This window comes from Abramis brama (assembly GCF_963993115.1).
Source record: "Abramis brama genome assembly, chromosome: 4".
NCBI classification, from domain to species: domain Eukaryota; kingdom Metazoa; phylum Chordata; class Actinopteri; order Cypriniformes; family Leuciscidae; genus Abramis; species Abramis brama.
Window position 1 is genome coordinate 8985241 of NC_139966.1, and position 20969 is coordinate 9006209.

The 20969-nt window shown below is 40.0% G+C and overlaps 1 protein-coding gene across 3 annotated transcripts in view; it reads left to right on the top strand.

The window, feature by feature from the left end:
* Positions 1–20969, top strand: part of LOC311081630 (uncharacterized protein) — a 178215-nt gene that overhangs the window by 128383 nt on the left and 28863 nt on the right. The window contains exon 16 of one of the 3 annotated variants that reach the window (XM_084112215.1): positions 11469–11525. The exons of the other annotated variants lie outside the window; for them this stretch is intronic. Within the exon in view, the coding sequence (XP_083968341.1) occupies positions 11469–11470 (2 nt within the window). The 3' untranslated portion in view covers positions 11471–11525. Of the gene's footprint in view, positions 1–11468; positions 11526–20969 lie in introns of those variants that run through there. 3 annotated transcript variants of the gene reach the window in all.

The window sequence follows — 20969 nt, forward strand, 5'->3', positions numbered from 1 at the left end:
TCGTTCCGAATGGAAATAAGTAGCTGTGTTCATTGCGCTCTGAGAGGACTAAAGACACTCGATTCTTATACTCTCCTTTTCAGAGTACTTACATTTTAATTATGTATTGGTATATAAAGACAGTTTAAACAAATTTGGGAAAAAGTTTTTTTTTAGAAAAAACCTGCCTACCCTGCCTTCAACACATTTAGTTGAACTTAATCAATTTTATTTAGTTTCATTAGTATAAAACATTTTATAATTCCACCCCTATTTAATTGTTACTTCTACTTAAATTATTGATTTCTTAATCATTTATTTTGAGTGTTCAAAATTATCCTGCTTAATCTACTAGTTAAACATATACAGCAGTATTTAATTGACAGTATGAGAGGTTGTTAAACGTCTTTCAAATACACACAGAAAGGACTTTGTTTTAATCTTATCTTTAATAGCTGCCATAAAAAAATAAAAAATAGTGAACATGTTTAATTAACAGTCAGTTTCTTTGTGGGTACAACACCCTTTCTGTAGAAAAGTTAAAACTCACATTGTACAATTGGCCACATAAATATCCAGCATATCAACATTGCCCTTTTGTTTGTGAACATTTGTTTGTGAATCCTTAAAACAAGTGCTAAAACTCCATTAATGTTAAAAACAGAAGGGCTGAGTTTCATAACATTGCACATTCATATAAGAAAAAATAAAATAAAAAATAAAAAAATTCACAGGTGGGATTAGCCCACAATACATTTGTTTGTGAATCCCCAATACAACAGTGCTAAAACTGCACTAATGTTAAAAACAGAAGTGCTGACTTAAATAACATTGCACGTAAAAAAAAAAAAAAAAAAAAAAAAAAAAAAAAAAAAATTGTAACAGGCAACAGTACATTTGTTTGTGAATCATTAAAAAATGAATGCTAAAACTGCTAAAAAACAAAGTGTTTACATTTCATGCAACAAATTGCTATTTGAATGGTAGTTTCAATGGTAGTTTTTGAATGTTACTTTTTAACTATAAATATAGAGATCTTGAAAGGAAATAAAGATGCAGGCTGTGGCATCTAAACAAATTTCAAGATAAGCTAGAACATTCATGCCTGCTGCAAAATTGACCTATGGCTAAGCCACGCCCCCAAACGCGATGAGCCAATCACAGTGTGCATAGCTAACCCAATACACTCGGACATTCTCTGCTTCCACGTCCATTGAAATGCATTGCAGTTAGTCAGTTTTCGTTCGTTTTTATATGTTTTTTCTTGTCATTTTTAAGTTTAAAATGGTCAAACGGTGTGCATGGGGTACAAGCAACTCCGACACTAGGTATCCCGAGAGGCTGGGCGACGGTGTGTATTTTTTTAAACTTTCCAAGCCACATCTCAACCGAGATAAGTGTCTGCTCTGGATTAAGTTATGCGGTAGACCACAACACCAACTAAGTTAAACGTGGATAAATTAAACAAGGATGTCAACATCTACAAAAATCGCTAATACGGAGCTTTAAGCTAGTTTAGATAAAAAATAAGCTAGTAGCAATTACCATAGCATATTTTACAAGTCACGTCAAGTTAGATTAATAAATTGAAAGTAATAATAATACATTAATAAATTCAAAGTAAATCACACTTCTTACCCTGCAGTGCTGGGATGGTGTCTTGTTGTCTGAGATGGTGAAGGCAACGAGATACGGTTTATCACGTTTACACTGTGACCTGTAAATTTTTGCCTGGAGCTGAAGCTTTTCATCGACCTTCTCAACAATGAAATTATTAATATAACCCTCCAATGCATAGTCGAGATGATATATAATCTTTCTGTCTCCAAAAAATATCAATTGCCTCCTGTGAAATGTCTCCTACTGTGACAGCTGCCATAGCGCCTGTCACCGAATGTTGACTGTTTGTCCGAGTGAGTGGAGGGGGCGTGGCTTAGCCATAGGTCAATTACAGCATATACAGGGTTAACCCTTTAACGTGCATTGTAACCGTGCGGTTGACCTTTTTTCGCGGTCAAATTCCTGTGATTAAAACTCGCCAAACCCCATTTTTAGCTGTTTGTTCTTCTTCCTCTCACTGAATAGAATGTGTAATGACAATTATATCCACTGGGTGGCAATGTTGTAATAAAATATTTGTTGCTGAATCTGAGCCGGAAGTGTATTGTCGTGACATCTCTTCAAACAATGGCTGCCAGTGACGCTAAGATTTCAGGTAAGATATTTTTTGGTTGGATTTCATGTTCTAGACTTCCTAATGATTATATTTTTGTTGAATGGAAGAAACGTGATGATAAGATGTATCTCTCTGTTACCTCAGAAAAGTTGTGTGACCGCTCGGTTGAGTTGCCCATTTAGGGTAACTTTTAAACTGAACTGGACGCTAGCTAAATTAGCACAGCAACGCGATCGTGACTCAGTATAATACACCCGCAGGATCATACGGCCTATTTCTTTGCTAGACTATATGTATTTTACCCTTATTTATACGGCCTGTGGTTTTATCTTCAGATTCTAAAGTTAATACTGTTTACTCTTTACATATTACGAAATGAACCATTAGTCCTACTCATTATTTCTGCAATAGCCATCGTAGCTGAGGCTTATTGACTAACACTTAGCCACTTAACACTTAGTTATGCATTGAATATCTACAACTACAGCTGTCTAACAGTTAGATGGGTATAAACATTACATTTTCTGTTCAATAATCTGACAAACATAACACGATAATGAGACTGTAATTGAATTGATGGTTGGACATTTTTGGCTTTATTTAGCACAGTAAACTTACCTTATCAGTCACACTTCAATATTTTCTGTCTCTTGTTATGTAATTTCATGGTTGTGTGTTATCCGATTTGTCATAAATAGTACACAGAGTATTTATTAGCATATGCACTTTTTTCTTAACAAATTAAAATAAATCACAATGTGCCTGTATGTTGGGAGAACAGTTTATCAATATGAAAATTGTGCATTTATTATGGATAGATGTACCTGATGAACTGATTACTCAAGACACAGTTTGCACCCTACACTGTACAGTAATGTTTATTATGTTTCATCTCTTTCAGACATCATGGACTGCCGTACATTTTATGGAATCCCAGATCTACCTCTAGCACTATTGCACTTTACAATGTTTTTATTTTATGTGTTATAATAAGAACATGTTTTTAAAATAAATTGATGATATTGTTAACATATTCTACTGTCTGTAATGTTTTTAGATGAAAAAAAATTAAACTTCAGATGCACACAAGAAAAAAATCCATGAATGCCTAATACTAGTTACTTCATGCCGAGAATTACCCTAAATGGGCAAGTCAACCGGCTGGTTGACTTGTGTATCTGCTTCCTGATTGGGTCATTAAAAAAAAAAACACTGAAAAGTTGCTAAATGTGGACTAAGGAACACCTTTTTATCAAAAAATATTTTTTTGCATATTTATTTCTTAGTGTGACTGATAAAGGGTTAAGGGGGAGAAGTGAAGCGCCACGTCTAGGACAACTCGAGGTATCGCACACCGGAGAAGCACTTTCTCAGTTTATGGCCAGCAATATTGTTATGTTTAAGGACATTATGGAATTAAGATCATGTCTGTACTATGTTATGATTGTACTGTACAATTAAATACAGTCGTTGCTAAGTCTGCAGTCTGAACACTTTACCTCAGAGCGATCGTTAAAGGGCCCCTATTATGGATTTTTGAAAATGACCTTTCATGTAGTGTGTAACAGCTCTAAGTGAATGAAAACATCCTGCAAAGTTTTAAATCTGAAAGTTCACCGTATATAAAGTTATTGTCTTTCAAAAGTAAGAGTCGACTCTGAGTCACTGAAATGAATTGTTTTTCAAACGAGTCATAAGCCGTTTCATTGTGACGTCAGGATGAAACATTAGCATATTGCCCGCCCACTTATTGCACACGCAGACACCAGGGAAAACTCGAACCTCAAACCAGCAGCTGATTCCTGTGGATACTGGAGAGCATCATGTCCAGGAGATGCTGTGCTCTACAATGTGAAGGTAAAGCCAGTGTTTTTTCAAGGACGAGCATGTGAAGAATCAGTGGTTAAAGTTAATCTTTACCACGGTATCACAGCAGTGTAATCCTAAACTCTTGCTGTGTTCCCTTTATTTCACTGACGACTGCTTCTCAAATCTCGGAGTTCAATGCAGGATTCGCAAACCGCTTGCTCTTGAAAGATTTTTATATTGTGTAGGTCTCCTGCTAACTGGCTAACTCACGCTATCACTGTCTTACTGAAATACTTCTGCTAATCAGTTGTGGGCCACTATTACCTATAACTGTGTCTATTAATGCAGATCATCTGTCGTTCTCACTACTTTGAGTAAATATTTGTTTTACCAATGTTTATGTTATATCAGATCATTCACTCTAGAGCTCGGCTAATGTATACATTGCATACATGCAGGGATGTAGTGGAGGCTAAACGCACGTAAACGCCGTTTACGCACCTCCCAAAATTCGGAAATAGCGTTTACCCACCTCCTAAGTGCGTTTATCCACCTCTAAATTGCGTTTATCCACCTCTAAATTTCACGTTATTTGAGCGGACTTTGCTTATCCAGTGCGTGATCGCAGATCGGTACATGATTCAAGCATTTGGGCCATTAACGACAGAGCAGAACGCGCAGCGCAAACACGGAGCAGAACATTGAGCAGAGAGCGCAGCGCGCCGACATAAACACACACACACGGAACAAAGAGAACGGCGCACACACAGAGCGGAAAAGACACGCTCGTGAAGTTACTAAACAAGCTGCGCGAGAATGAAACCTGATCGCCGAACACGGAGGGGCGGGACGGAACATTTTTGGTTTTAGTTTTTTTTTAGTTTTGCAAAATCGTCTGTTAATGTCGGCAGCCATTACACTTGTGGAAACTACACGGCAACTTATATTGTCTTTCTTCTTTTAATTACAGAAACTTTTTTTCTGAGTTTTCATTAAATTAAAATATGTGGCACCAGATTCATCCTTCTGTCATTAATCTGCACCTGCTACATTAGCAATTGGAAAAAAAAACTGTAATCAACAACTATTTTGATAATCAATTAGTCGATTTGAGTCATTTTTTTAAGACAAAAGTAAAAAATTATTTGATTCCAGCTTGTTAAATGTGAATGTTCTAGTGTCTTCAGATCATACTTATCTGACCGATACCATTTTGTCTATTTAAATGGAGAAAAATCGATCATAACTCCAGTAAACTATGGAGTGCCGCAAGGATCTGTGATGGGCCCTCTATTATTCTCAATATATATGATGCCACTTGGAAATATTATAAGGAAACATGGAATTAGTTTCCATTGTTATGCTGATGACACTCAAATATATATTTCATCATGGCCGGATGAAAACGCTAAATTATCCAAATTGACAGAGTGTGTTAAAGATATAAAAGATTGGATGACGCGCAATTTTCTTTTATTAAATCCAGACAAGACAGAGGTAATACTTATCGGTTCAAAAAACCGCCCACAAAACCTCTTACAATACAACTTTAACATAGTAGGACGTCCTGTTACTTTATCCTCTACAGTAAAAGACCTGGGTGTTATATTAGATTGTAACTTGTCTTTTGAAAATCATATTTCATATGTTACAAAAACAGCCTTTTTCCACCTTAGAAACATTGCTAAGCTACGTAATATGCTATCAGTTTCTGATGCAGAAAAGTTAGTTCATGCGTTCATGACCTCGAGATTAGATTACTGTAATGCTTTATTAGCTGGTTGTCCTGCATCCTCAATAAACAAGCTACAGTTAGTCAAAAATGCCGCCGCTAGAGTTCTTACTAGATCAAGAAAATTTGACCATATAACACCAATTTTATCATCACTACATTGGTTACCTATAAAGTTCCGTATTAATTACAAGGTATTGCTACTGACTTATAAAGCCCTAAACGGCTTAGCTCCAGTATATTTAATGGATCTTCTATCGCCCTATAATCCATCGCGCTCTTTAAGATCACTAAATTCGAGGCTTTTGGTCATACCTAGGATATCCAGATCCACCAAAGGAGGGAGATCATTTTCATATTTAGCTCCAAAACTCTGGAATAGTCTTCCTGATACTGTTCGTTGCTCAGACTCGCTCTCCCAGTTTAAAACTAGATTAAAGACGCATCTCTTCAGCCAGGCATTTATATAATATTTTTAATCTTACAGTTAAATCCGGTCTCTACTTCATAAACGCCAGAGGAGAACTGGCCCCCGACTGAGCCTGGGTTCTCCCAAGGTTTTTTTTTTCTCCATTAGGTCCTGATGGAGTTTTTCGGTTCCTTGCCACTGTTGCCTTTGGCTTGCTCAGTTGGGGATACTTAATTTAATTAATCAATTCAACAATACTATTGATCAGCATTACCAAACGTGGATGTTTTACACCAGAAACAAACACTGATGTACTATTTTATTTAATACTGTGAAGCTGCTTTGATACAATCTGTATTGTGAAAAGCGCTATATAAATAAAGTTGACTTGACTTGACTTGACTCTTCTCTCCTCTGTGACAGTAAACTGAGGAGAAACAGACAGAAACTGACAGTAAACTATCTTTGAGTTGTGGACAAAATGAGACATTTGAGGACGTCATCCTGGGCTTTTGGGAAACACTGATCCACATTTTTCTGACGTATTATAGACCAAACAACTAATCGATTAATCGAGAAAATATTCAACAGATTAATCGACTTTGAAAATAATCCCAAATCCCTAATTATTATGTACAAGTGCATTGCATTGGAAGCCCTGGATATAAGCCTCCCTCTCTATCTCTCTTAAATATTTTTGTTCTCTCTGTTTTGTCATTTAGTAAACTTTATAGATTTCAACCATATTATACCTTCTTGAGTCTCTTTAACAAGAACTTAGATTAATGTATGAATTGAATAGTGATTGTGTGACCTATGATGAGGGAACAACCCAGTGATACCCTTAGTAGTACCATCAAATGATAGCCTATAGCGATGTCATCAGGATACACATATACCGGTATGCAGTGGCCCATATTACCGGGTGACCACGTCGTGGTCCACCAGAATTTATAGTTTACCCACCTCTTTTTTTACCACTACACCTCTGCATACATGCACTGTGATTGATACAGTTTCCTTGGTTCACCGCAATATATTAGAAAAATACTCTGTAAATAAATTAGTTCAAGTAAAACAATCGGTTTGTTGATGGACATGCACTTATTAATGCTGATGGTGATGAATTACAGTTGCAACATCTCATATAATGTACCTCAAATTGAGTAGTGTATCACTGAGAAACACTGAGTCCTACTCGAGTCGTCCTTGCGATGGAGGTTCGGGTTGAATAACTAGTTCTTCCAGTGTTTCATTATTGAACTTGCATTCGGATTGATATGGTAAAATTGACGTCATCGTTCGTTACTGTGTTTAGTTTACAGTGTAGGAAACCCCAGGACAAGCAGAGCAGGCGTTGTTATGGCAATGGGCGTTTTTGTTTTCGACGCGCTGTACACAGTAGACCAATCACAACAGACTGAGCTGTCTGGACAATCAGAGCAGAGTAGACCAATCACAACAGACTGAGCTGTCTGGCCAATCAGAGCAGAGTAGACCAATCACAACAGACTGAGCTGTATGGCCAAGCAGAGTAGACCAATCACAACAGACTGAGCTGTCTGGCCAATCAGAGCAGAGTAGCTCACAGAAAGGCGGGAGAGATTTAGAGAGATTGATTCATCTGACGAGTCATGTGCAAATGTATATTATGAGGAAATGAGGAAAGTTTTTTACCTTTGATGCATGTAAACATGTTGTAGGAGACTCCACAACAACATTAGGAAACCTTAAAATAGCATAATAGGGGCGCTTTAACTGAATGAATTGAGATTATCACCTGAAAATCAACATCAGCAATTTTCAAGCAGCTGATTTCTGTAAATGAATGTAAAACTAAATGTATATTGCAGCACAGAATGAAGTCAGTATATACATTTATTTGAGACAAATAAATGTAAATGTAATATAAAACTATGTAAATGGCGCTCTGGCGCGGCAGGATTTTGAACAAGGTCCTGAGCCGTTGCTGGGCACCGCGGACAGACGAACACTCATAGAGAATAATGTGTTTGAATTTTAAAGACGTGGCGCTGCGCCTCTCGTCCGGTGTGCGACCCCCTTTACACTGTTTTTCAGTCCTAGAATTTTAGGGGTGAGTCTTTCAGAATCCATCTGCATAAGGACTTTCTGAAGAAATTCATAGTATTATTTTAGTTCTTTTGGGTTTGCCAAATTAAGCACATATAGGCTTGTGCAACAGATTTGATCTCCTCAAGAATCATTACTCCGTCAACAACAACTCCAATATCGTCATAGTCTCCAAGAACTCTTCTTTCCTTTTTTGCCCATGGTGATGTTTGTCAGGTCAGTCAAGAAGTCATCTCTTTGACTGTCCTATATTTAAATAAAAAGAAACTGTTATTAGACATTATTATTTGATTCATAACTGTTTGTCAAGTCTGCACAATCAACGGTATTTTTAAATTAACTTTTTACACAACAGACAACTTATGGACTCATACACTAAATGAAATATATACACATATATATATTTATTATTATTTTTTCATTTAGCGCTGCACATCAGAAGCTACAGTGTATATATATTTATCTTATCTTATCTCTTATCTTATCTTATATATATATATATATATATATATATATTATTATTTTTTCATTTAGCGCTGCACATCAGAAGCTACAGTATATATTTCATGTTTCAGAGAAAACAAAATTACAATTTACCCTGATCACCCAAAAAAATTATACCCCAGCTCTTAATGCATCGTGTTGCCTTCTTGAGCATTGGAGAACATTTAAACCTTTGTAAGCTTGAAAGTGTTCAAATATATGTAGAATATGCTGAAAAAGCAAGAGCTGCAGGATTTTTCTGAAGAAACAGTGGGCAGTTAAACTAAAAAAAAAAAAAAAGTTGTGGGTCATCCAGGTAACATGGTAGTAATTTACAAAATTCACTTTTCCAGAGCACTATGAATGTTTATTTATTTAATTTAACAATTTATTTAATCGGTCAACAGACTGTTTACTGTATTGAATGATGCCCCATAATGAAACATTACTTACTGTGAAAATTGTTGGAATAAAACTCCAGCAACTTCACGTCCAATGTCAACCTATATGCTAAAAAAAAAAAGAAAAGAAAGAAAACATCCGTAACCAGTCAACAGATTGTTTACTGTATTGAATGATTCCCCATAATGAAATATTACTTACTGTGAAAATTGTTGGAACAGAACTCTGGGACTGGGCTGAAAATGTGAACCTGGAAACTGTGTGAAGAGAGCACCTCAAATGAAAGGAAGCACACAATGATTATTATTGTTAGTTCAAGATATATACATACCACACCATTAAAGCTAATGAAAATAACTGATGTTTCAGTAGTAAAGATATTTGCATTAATCACAGGATCATAATTTCAGGTACATAATTACAGGATCCCTATTGTTAACTTCACTAAACATATTCAGAAATCCAATGCTATATTGTGAACTTTACCGATAGAACAAACTGTGGAAATTCTCTACATATTATAAAATACTACAGCGCAAAAATACACAAACACAGTAGTTGACTGACAAAGTACAAGGAAGCACAATCTCTTCCTCATTGCTTTAAACCCATAGTTGCAACTGAAGTTTAAAATTTTCAGTAACATGCAAACTGTAACGATTAGAGGACTTTCACACAGAACACATTTTCCATCCCATTGTTTTTATATGTATACACACACTAAATTGACGTGTTTTAGGCCACGTGTTCACCAAAGTGTTTTGACGTGCTCAGCTAAAGACACCCAGGGAGCTCAGAAAAGGTTGAAGCAATTTTTAAATAGGAGCTATCTTTACAAACAAACAGCATATTTGAAGTTTATTAAGCAGCATTTTTACCTAAAATATCTTAAAAGTACATTCCATGACATAAAATTGGGAATATGTGTAAAATTATTCGCGCGTGCGACGTAACGTTAGGTCTATGTGACGGTTGGTCAATGTGAAAATTGTCTGTGGAAGATGCAATTTATATTCTTTGTACAGTTAACAAACGGTTTATTGTAATAAATAGTGATACATAATATGAAATGTTACTTACTGTGCAAATCGATGGAATGATAAAATTCTTCAACTCACTCGCACTGCATGAAGCTGTCTGGAAACGGCGTCAAAGAAAGAATCTGTGCATTTACGCGCATGCGCAGAGAAGCAACTTATAAACAATTTTTTTTTTTTTTTTTTACTGACTTTAATTAATTCACATAGCTTGGTTCAAAACGCATGTAATTTTCATAAAACCAATGATTTTTTTAATTAAAATCAACAACTAAATTTAAACGTTTTAAATGAGCAAAATTTCATTATGCTTAATTTAATTGGGGCCATAATAATTTTTTTCAGTGCGTGAGCCCATAAATGTAAGCTTTGTCGGCTTTGAATTCTGGTTTGCGATCTGGTCACCCGATTATCAGCGAATTTAACAATATTCCATTAGTTAATCCATATACTGTAGAAAGCTTTAATTGTCTACTTTTAAACAAAACAATTCAAAACGAAAAGAAACCGACTATATTCTCTGCTTATGTATTTCGTATGAAATGTGCATCTCTCTCTATAGGCACGTTCACTGCGAAGATGACGAGTCAGCATCGTCAACTTCATCTTTGCAGCCGACACTGACACAGAAAACACCAGTTTATTAATAAACAATTAAAATATATAATGTATAGGTACTTATTTAATGTAAATAAGTACCTCGGGCTGAGTGGGTTTGGTGTTTGGTGTGTAAATAATATTTAATAGCCTTCTAATGTTAAAAAATAGGAGGCGATTTCTGATAAATCCTGTTTGATCCGTGGAGATCACAGATGGAAGAACTTTTTCGAGACGAGTGGCCAAAACCTTGGCCAGTATTTTGTTATCAACATCAAGAAGACTGATAGGTCTGTAAGAACCAGGATCTAAAGGGTCTTTATCTATCTTATGTATTAAAGAAACGTTTGCCTGATAAAATGTTGGTGGTAAACAGCCTTTCTCAAGTGATTCATTAAAAACCTCTAAAAGCAATGGTGAGATTCGATCTCTAAAAGATTTATAAAACTCGGTTGTGAAACCGTCCGGACCTGGGGACTTTGAACATTGCATATTGGATATCGCTTGATTTATTTCATTAATAGTTATTGGCTGTTCCAAGACATTTTTGTCTTCCATATTCAAGGACGGAATGTTAAGTGATTCAAAAAACTGCTCTATACACGATGGGTCGTTTATAGATTCTGAGGAATATAATTTGATGTAATTTTTTTTTAAAATAATGTTTATATCTTGTGAGTCAGATGTAGTTTGCCCTGTCTCTTTCCTAATTTTAGTTATCAGTATTGATGCTGCCGTCTCTTTAATTTGCAGAGCAAGGAGTTTACCAGTAGTTTCTGAGGTGGAGAGTAACTGAAATTCTGACTGGAGAGAGAGTCTCTTCTTATACAGTTCTGGTGAGGGGGAGACTGCATACTCATGATCTATTTCTAATATTTGGTCAGTTAATTTCTTTTTTTGTTCTTTACATTGTTTTTTAATCGAGAGACTATGAGAGATTATTTGTCCACGCATATATGATTTAAATGCCTCCCAAATTATGGATTTGGAAACGTCTGTCATATCGTTTGTCTCTAAATACAATCCTATTTGAGCTTCGGTTTGTTCTACAAATGTCTTATCTGCCAATAAACTATTATCAAATCTCCATTTAAAAGTGTCATATTTAGTTTCAAATAATATCTGAAGAACTAAGGGGCTATGGTTCGATAATACCATTGCTTCATAATCACAATGTAAGACGGCTGGCAAAAGTTTTATAATCTATTAAAAATAATCTATTCTAGAATAGGAGTGATGGACCGGTGAGAAAAATAAATATTTTCGTTGGTTTGGTAAGTTAAATCTCCATGGGTCCTTTATTTTAAGGCTTTTCATAAATGTTTGTAGCAGTTTGGCTGATTTAGGTAGGGGTACTGTTCTTTTTGAAGATCTGTCCAACAATGGGTCCAATACAAAGTTAAAGTCACCCCCCATTATCAATTGATGAGTATCTAGATTAGGCAAAATTGTCAAAATAGACAATATAAACTGTTCATCATCTATATGTAACCAGGTCAAAAGTTACTAAAGTCAATCACTGGACTGGTTATCAAAGCCCTGGGTTAAGTGAACTGCACATATAAAATGTTTTAGTGCATTTCTCATCCATAGATGGAATGTTACGCTGGCCCTTTAAGAAACGTCACTGTCTGGAAGTGTCGCGAGAGTGGTCTGTGAGCAGCGCGTTTTCCCAACGTGGTTTTGAATGATGCTCATGTGGACGCTGTGTCGAATCAAGGCCAAAAAAGTTGATGATATAACCAAAATAGTGAGAAATATGCACTTTTAGTAGTTTGTGAAGTCCTCCTCAGTGTTTGCTTGGCTGGATGGCCATGTATTGTGTTGATTGGTGGTAACTGATGGTGATTTCTGTCGAGACGCATCTCTGTGTGGGGAAATCCCAACAACACAATTCTCTAGAAGCAGGGGAGAAGAGTGCTCTGTGTAGGCCCTCAGTGTGTTTCTGGGGTGAGCGTGAAACATCAGAGGGAAAATCGAGTGCGTCATTCACTGTGAAAACGTTTACAGGTTATAGAGTGGTGATGAAAATGAGAGGCTGCTACTGTTGTCTATGTTAGCTAGCCTAGTTTTTGTGATTGATACATTTAATGTTGTGACTGAGAACAAGAGAGATAGAGAGACTCATTTTGATGTGAGAAGCAAACTTTGAGTTCAATCACTTTACACAAGCCTTTCTACGCTAAGTTCCCGAAATCTTGCTTAATTAACGCTGCGCTGTTCCAAGTGCAGTCTGGAATAAAATACCCCTTTATATACTTTTTATTCTGTGTCCGGTGTTGTCACTATCTCACATACCGGGCTACAGATAATTTTGGTACCAGGAGTGGGGTTCCATTGCTAATTTCGGGGTGACAGTAGAGTAGAGTAGGGGCAACATAGACAACAGTAGTGGTGAAGAGACGTCGAGTAACCGGTGCCAAGGAGGTTGACGACGTGAAGTGTGACGTGCCTGGAGAGCCTGCGGAGAAGCAAGGGACCCAGGGTCGGCGCCAGGACATACCGAACACCCACTTTTAATTAAAGGAGAACTCCGGTCAATTTTAACATTGAGCTCATTTTATTGTACATTTAGAGTGCTGTCAATACAGAGAACAACTACAAAAATCGGTGTTGCCTACACCGAGTTATTCTATTTTTAAAATTTGCACCCTGTTGACTTCAATAGGGCAAGTACTAAACCTGCTTTTAGGCTCTTAACATCCTTGATGTGTCATTACAAGTGCACAGAAAATGTGAGTGATTCCTTCTGAGTGAACACGAGTGGATCTGACTGCAGTAGATGTAAAAGATATGTATAAAAATTATGTTATTTAAGCCAGCGCAAATACCTGTTTACATCCTGTTTTTCGGTTGAAGTCCAAAGTAGTCGATTGCCGAGTTCACGTGCGTGATCATAGGTAACTAAACCTATGCGCGTGAACTCGGCATTCGACTACTGTGGACTTCAACCGAAAAACAGGATGTAAACAGGTATTTGCGCTGGCTTAAATAACATCATTTTTGAGTTGAGGCCATGAGTTATTAAACATTGTATCGTTAAAGTTGGTATTATACCTTATATTGCTATCCTATACGGTTGTGTACCAACATTAACACAACATTTCCCCAAAACCATGTTTAATCGGAGATACGAGATTTATGACTTGGGAGCAGGGAGATACGAGGTTAATTTACGCTGTCATTGTTGATAAGAACAGCCGGACACAGACGCCGCTGCTGCCAGCAGTGTTCATCAAAGTCTGCGGTCGCGTTGAGCCTTTTGACAAGAGATAAGGCTTTAAGAGCCATTCAAATCTAATGATTGTGGTTACATACATCTTCCTAAACTCCATTTTAAACGTTTAAGAGATATGAGTGATGCATGCAATACCAAAATACTAGGCTGTCTAAAATAGGCGGAAATTGATCTGCACGCAAACAAAGTCAGCGGTCGCGTTGAGCCTTTTGACAATAGAAAAGGCTTCAGTAGTTAACCAAAGCTAACGACTGGTTACATACATCTTCCTAAACTCCATTTTAAAGGTTTAAGAGCTATAAGTGAAGCAGAACAAAAAACGATGAGCTGACTAACGTTAAGCTGTCTAATTAGGCGGAAATTAGACCAGTAATGTTAGACCTACCTTTTTTCTCCCATAAATAAAAACCTTGCTACTTGGGGTAGCTATTTTACATGCACAGTGCCAACTTCGAGTCAGTAAAATAATAATAAAAACAATAATTTAATGCTGGTATCCAAAACATTTAATTCAATTCAAGTATTATACATTTTAAAACTTCAATGCACACGTATAATACGCCTAGTAATAATAAGCCTAGTAATAAGTAGACATTTAAAATACATCAATAACTGATATCATAGTTTAACACAGATAAAATCAGAGTTAAGGCTTGCTTTACGTGTTGCTCGACGAGGACTTCTTAATCGTTGTTACTTTCAATCCTGAGGAGACAAAATGCCGCGAGGCTCCCGCCGTGGAGTGAAGAAGAGGTGGAGTTACGAGGATTCTCAGACAGTTGTCCAATGGAGTTAAGATATTTGCTCTCAAGCTATTTTCAACACTTTAGATTGGTTAATAATTTGTAAAAATAACAGTACCACGTGGGGACTGACCAATAGCATCGATTTGTGAAAAAATATGAAATTGACCAAATTTGGACATACGAGATTTCCACCCGACAGGCGACAGTGACGATATGTAGTTAATTATTATGTCAGGAATAAGAGGGCACAGTGGAACCGTCACCGTGCCTGTTGCTGAGTCTCAACGGATGAAATCGCACTCCGAGGCAGTGTGGTGTGCTGACCAGAGGTGAGGGGGCACAGTAACCTAGGTGGCCGGGCCAGGCCCCCTCGTGGCGCCGACCCTGAAGGGACCAGCTTTCAGGAACGCAGGAGGGTGTTCACTTCGACGCTGAGATCGTTGGCAAAAGGCGACCGCGGAGAATAGCCCTTCAGGTTAAACTGCAGTGACTGTGTTTTATTACTGTGTGCCATTCGAGATAGAGACATTGCGAGGCCATGGACCAGGACGACGATGTTCCAGCTGCTAGGGCCGGAGCCAGCCGTGATGTGGACAATGCTGGTGCAGCGGGCCAGGATGATGAGGGTAATCCTGTGGCAGAACTGCAGTCACAAATTCTGGAGTTAGGTCGAAGACACGATCAAGTAATGTCAGCCCTGGCTAATATGAATAATGCTACTAGATCGTATGTTTATATTCCAAGGGAACGTCAAATTGTGCCATTTAGTGGTGATCATGTTAAAGATGGTCAATCTGTAGATGAGTTCATTGATGAGGTTGAAAGTGTAATTCGAGTAAGGGGTTTGAACACTGATGACCAATTGGATTTCATACTTTGCCATTTAAGAGGTTCAGCTTTAGACGAAGTCAAGCTGTGTATGGGGGGGGGGGAGACCAAACAACCCAGTGATCTGTTTTCATATTTGAGGGGGGCATTTAGGGAGAAACGTACTACCCCACAGTTGCATGCTTTCTATGCGCGTAGACAGTTAGAGGGGGAAGACCTCCGTGACTTTTCCCATGCTCTCTCCCATACCTGGGATATGTTGAATTGGACATCCAAGTGATGGGGCTAACCATACCGGAGTGTGGTCTTAGGAAGACAAGTCACGTCAAGGCGGCTCAGCTGTATAAGAGCTTGGTTTTTGGTGTAAGTGTAATCCTGCCTGTCTGTACCTGTGGAATTATCTTTTATGATGATTGACAGCTGAGCGAGGGAATTTCACTCACATTAAATAGGCTATGCGTCAATATCACATTTACATAGTCTTTACTATTTGAATTTGTGATTGGTTACTGCCAAATTAAAATATTTAACAGAACGATAAAATAACGTTATTAACAGGTTAATGGCCATTTCAAATAAGCGTTTCTGTTTAGAACTATTAAATTTGATTTTGTTTCCGTTTCTGGTTATGTTACTGTCATAATTATGTTCGTTTACGTTTTTTGTTTTCATTTATTAAACCGGTTCAGAATCCTGATTGCTGCTACATTTTAAACTTGAAAGTACAATGTTTACATTTGGCATTTTATATAGCAATATTTTATATTGGGCCTGTAATGATTTGTTTATGAAAAGTGTTTTATATTTCATTCATATTTTATATTTCTACATTCTTAATCAAACATTTGCCCAGAAGTTCTAAATAAAGGGAGAAAAATAATGACTTACGAATGAGTACATTTTTGAGTATATAATACTGTGGACAATGTAGCTACTTGCTTACGCAGCTTTGTTGAGCAAAGGGCATCTGGATGCTTTGCTCCACTGGCTTGGGCATACTGGCGAATACAGTCTGCACCACGATAATGAGACAGAGCACCTGGACGAGCAAACAAATGCTGGTTCTCATCAGGAACTTGACACTTTTCTCTCATGTTTACAAGGAGATCCATGGCCACTACCATATTAGGGCTCAGCAACACTGGTACCTTCCTCCCCCTCTTACCACGTATTTCCACCCTTTGGAAGTACCCACAAAGCTTTTTCTCAAAGTCACTGAGTCCCACAGCGATATCTTTGTGCATTGGTGCCTGGTCTCTAGACGTGCAAGATAGAATATTCATCTTGGAAACCTCACCCTCTCTTCGTCTATAAAAATAACAATCTGTGTTAGCATGACCTTACAAAGAGTAGCAAAGTTTTTGCCATTTGCCCCTCCTTGAACTGCCACCTTATCGTGGTGGAGGGGTTTGAGTACCCGAACGACCCTAGGAGCTATGTTGTCTGGGGCTATATGCCCCTGGTATGGTCTCCCAAGGCAAACAGGTCCTAGGTGACGGGTCAGACTAAGAGCGGTTCAAAACCCTTTATGATGACTATACATTTGAGGACCGTGACGTCGCCTGGCATGGCGCAGCCGGGGCCCCACCCTGGAGCCAGGCCCGGGGTTGGGGCTCGTATGCGAGCGCCTGGTGGTCGGGCCTCCCCCATGGGGTCCGGCCGGGCTCAGCCCGAAGGAGCGACGTGGGGCTGCCCTCCCGTGGAGCCACCACCTGCAGGAGGGACCGTAAGGGGCCGGTGCATAGTGGATCGGGCAGCAGTCGAAGGCGGGGGCCTCGACAACCCAATCCCTGGACGCGGAATCTAGCTCTAGGGACATGGAATGACACCTCTCTGGCAGGGAAGGAGCCTAAGATTGTGCGTGAGGTGACACCTGGAGGGGCATGATTGGGAGGAACGGCCCCCCTGATCTGAACCTGAGTGGTGTTCTGTTATTGGACTTCTGTGCTAGTTACAGCTTGTCCATAACAAACACCATGTTCAAGCATAAGGGTGTCCATCAGTGCACATGGCACCAGGACACCCTAGGCCCGGAGGTCGATGATCGACTTTGTGGTTGTTTCATCTGACCTCCGGCCATATGTCTTGGACACTCGGGTGAAGAGAGGGGCGGAGCTGTCAACTGATCACCACCTGGTGGTGAGTTGGATCCGATGGCGGGGGAGGAAGCTAGACAGACTCGGCAGACCCAAACGTACTGTGAGGGTCTGTTGGGAACGTTTGGCCGAATCCCCTGTCAGAGAGATTTTCAACTTCCACCTCCGGCAGAGCTTCGATCAGATCCCGAGGGAGTCTGGAGATATTGAGTCCGAGTGGACCATGTTCTCCACCTCCATTGTCAACGCAGCCACTCTGAGCTGTGGCCGTAAGGTCTCCGGTGCCTGTCGAGGCGGCAATCCCCGAACCCGGTGGTGGACATCGGAAGTAAGGGATGCCGTAAAGCTGAAGAAGGAGTCCTATCGGGCCTGGCTGGCTTGTGGGACTCCTGAGGCAGCTGACGGGTCCCGAGAGGCCAGGCGGACTGCAGCCCGGGTGGTTGTGGAGGCAAAAAATCAGGCCTGGGAGGAGTTCGTTGAGGCCATGGAGAAGGACTACCGGTCGGCCTCGAAGAGATTCTGGCAAACCGTCCGGCGCCTCAGGAGGGGGAAGCAGTGCCCTACCAATGCTGTTTTCAGTGGAGGTGGGCAGCTGTTGACCTCGACTGGGGATGTCATCGGACGGTGGAAGGAATACTTCGAGGATCTCCTCAATCCCTCCGTCACGTCTCCCATTGAGGAAGCAGATTCTGAGGGCTCAGGAGTGGACTCGTCCATCACCCAAGTTGAAGTCACCGAGGTAGTCAAGAAACTCCTCGGTGGCAAGGCACCGCGGGTGGATAAGACCCGCCCTGAGTACCTCAAGTCTCTGGATGTTGTGGGGCTGTCTTGGCTGACACGCCTCTGCAACATCACGTGGCGGTCGGGGACAGTGCCTTTGGACTTGCAGACCGGGGTGGTGGTCCCTCTTTTTAAGAAGGGGGACCGGAGGGTGTGCTTCAACTATAGGGGGATCACACCTCTGAGCCTCCCCGGGAAAGTCTATGCCAGGGTACTGGAGAGGAGAACACGGCCGATAGTCGAACCTCGGATCCAGGAGGAACAGTGCGGTTTTCGTCCCAGTCGTGGAACACTGGACCAGCTCTATACCCTCTCCAGGATGCTGGAGGGTTCATGGGAGTTTGCCCAACCAATCCACATGTGCTTTGTGGACTTGGAGAAGGCATTCGACTGTGTCCCTAGCGGCGTCCTGTGGAGGGTGCTCTGGGAGTATGGGGTCCAGGGGCCCTTTGCTAAGGGCTATCCGGTCCCTGTACGCCAGAGCAGGAGCTTGGTTCGCATTGCCGGTAGTAAGTCAGACTTGTTCCCGGTGCGTGTTGGACTCCGGCAGGGCTGCCCTTTGTCGCCGGTTCTGTTCATAATTTTTATGGACGGAATTTCAAGGCGCAGCCAGGGGCTGGAGGGTGTCAGGTTTGGGGACCACATGATCTCATCTCTGCTCTTTGCGGATGATGTTGTCATGCTGGCCTCATCAGACCAGGACCTTCAGCATGCACTGGGACGGTGCGTGAAGCGGCTGGGATGAGATCTGGGCATCCCTGCTTAGACTGCTGCCCCCGCGACCCGGCCCTGGATAAGCGGACGAAGATGGATGGATGGATGGATGGTTTTTCTTGTAGGGCATCCACATACTCCTGAGTTCAAAAATGAGTGCAGTGTTTTGACATCCTCTGTAAATGGTAGGACTTGTGGCTTATTCCATTTAGCTTCACCCAGAGTAGTCAGTGCAGCTGCATACACTACCTCACTCCATTTGCTTTCATGCAAACGCCTGAAGTTTCGAGCACACTCTGCAGCCGTGTCGCGTCCTGACATCAGTGCATTGCATTCCACGGAGTTGGCAATCTTCACCGAGCTGCGTCCAAGCTTTAGTGCCAGTGATGGGATCTTGTAGGTGTTTGTCTCCTCACTGAATCTGCCACTGCTCTTACTGCTTTTATAACGTGAGGAAAGTTGCAGGGTTGGATGAAGTCCAATATTATGAATGGGTGTCAGTGATCTGGCGGTGATGAGCAACATTGCTACTTCCCTCATTTTCTGCCTAATGTAGTAATTTCTTCCTGAATGTAACTTCAGCCTGTTATACATCTGCTCTCCTAAAAGAAGAATGTATCGATCATTTTTGACAACATTTGAAACATCATCATTCACCATCTCACAAGCAATGGTCCATAGACTTTTGCTAACATCCACTGGTGGAGAAAGGGTCAAGCTGTTGACTGACTGAACTCTCTTCTGCCCAATTGTGCAGCTTTCATATTTGGGGTTCTGGGGGCATGTTCGGATGTGTCTCCATAGTGTCTTTCTGTTGTACAGACCTTGACAGTGGATACAGTGAGTGAAGTCATAGGTGGATTTTACTTCTTTGGGCCGTCTGTAAGCAACCATTTCCCCATTTCTGGCTTTTGAAACTGCAGCATTATGGGCAAAGTTTCCTCTACTTTTCAAAAGGCATAATCTCACACTTCTTTCCTTTGACCTTTTATCGAAGCTGAATGCCTTAGCTACCTCAAATTCATTGCGATGAACAAACTCCAAGTGCTGTGCGATTTTAGAGTATGGCTTCTGACAATAGGCGCAATATTGTTTCTTCTTGTATCTATTTTTTGTACTTTAGTTGGCATCGGTGTCACAGATGTGGAACTGTGATAGGATGAGCTTGTACTAGTGTCTGTTGTACTCTTAATCTCTACAGCACCTCCCTTCACTGGCTCAGCATGACAGATATTTAGTTCTTTACTTTCACACCTGTTGTCTGATGAGCTACCGTCTGTATCAGGGACATAGTCTTTGTCACTGAAGTCAGAAAAGGAGGATTCCTCACAAGATATCTGTGGGGAAAACATTATTGTATTAAATGCCCCTATGAGGAATATTAAGCATATGAATACTGAAAGCCATTTCAATGTCCCCACCAACAGAAAAACTAGCACATACCTCAGATTCATCATTCTGTGAGTAATCAGTCACACCTCTTTCAGTTTCAGGTGTTCTTGTGAACAGTTATTCATAGCGTTGAGCACACTTGTCATGATGTTCTTTCAGTCTGTTTACTCAGGCAGGAAACCTATACAGTACCTGTGGTTTATAAATAGGTAGTTCAGAACTTGAAGTATGTTGAACATTTTCCTAAAAAATTGGCCAAATGATTACTTAATTGGAGCTTGGTTAATGTAACACATGGCATTACTTATAATATCAGTTGGCTTGTTCATTTTGGTAGGAAGGCGTATATCTTCCTCCAAAAGTGTGTTCTCCTCACAGCGAGGGACTGCTCTGTTCACCTGTATAGAGAGAACAGCATCCACTGTGAAAAAACGCACTTTATTCATTTCATATTGGAGAA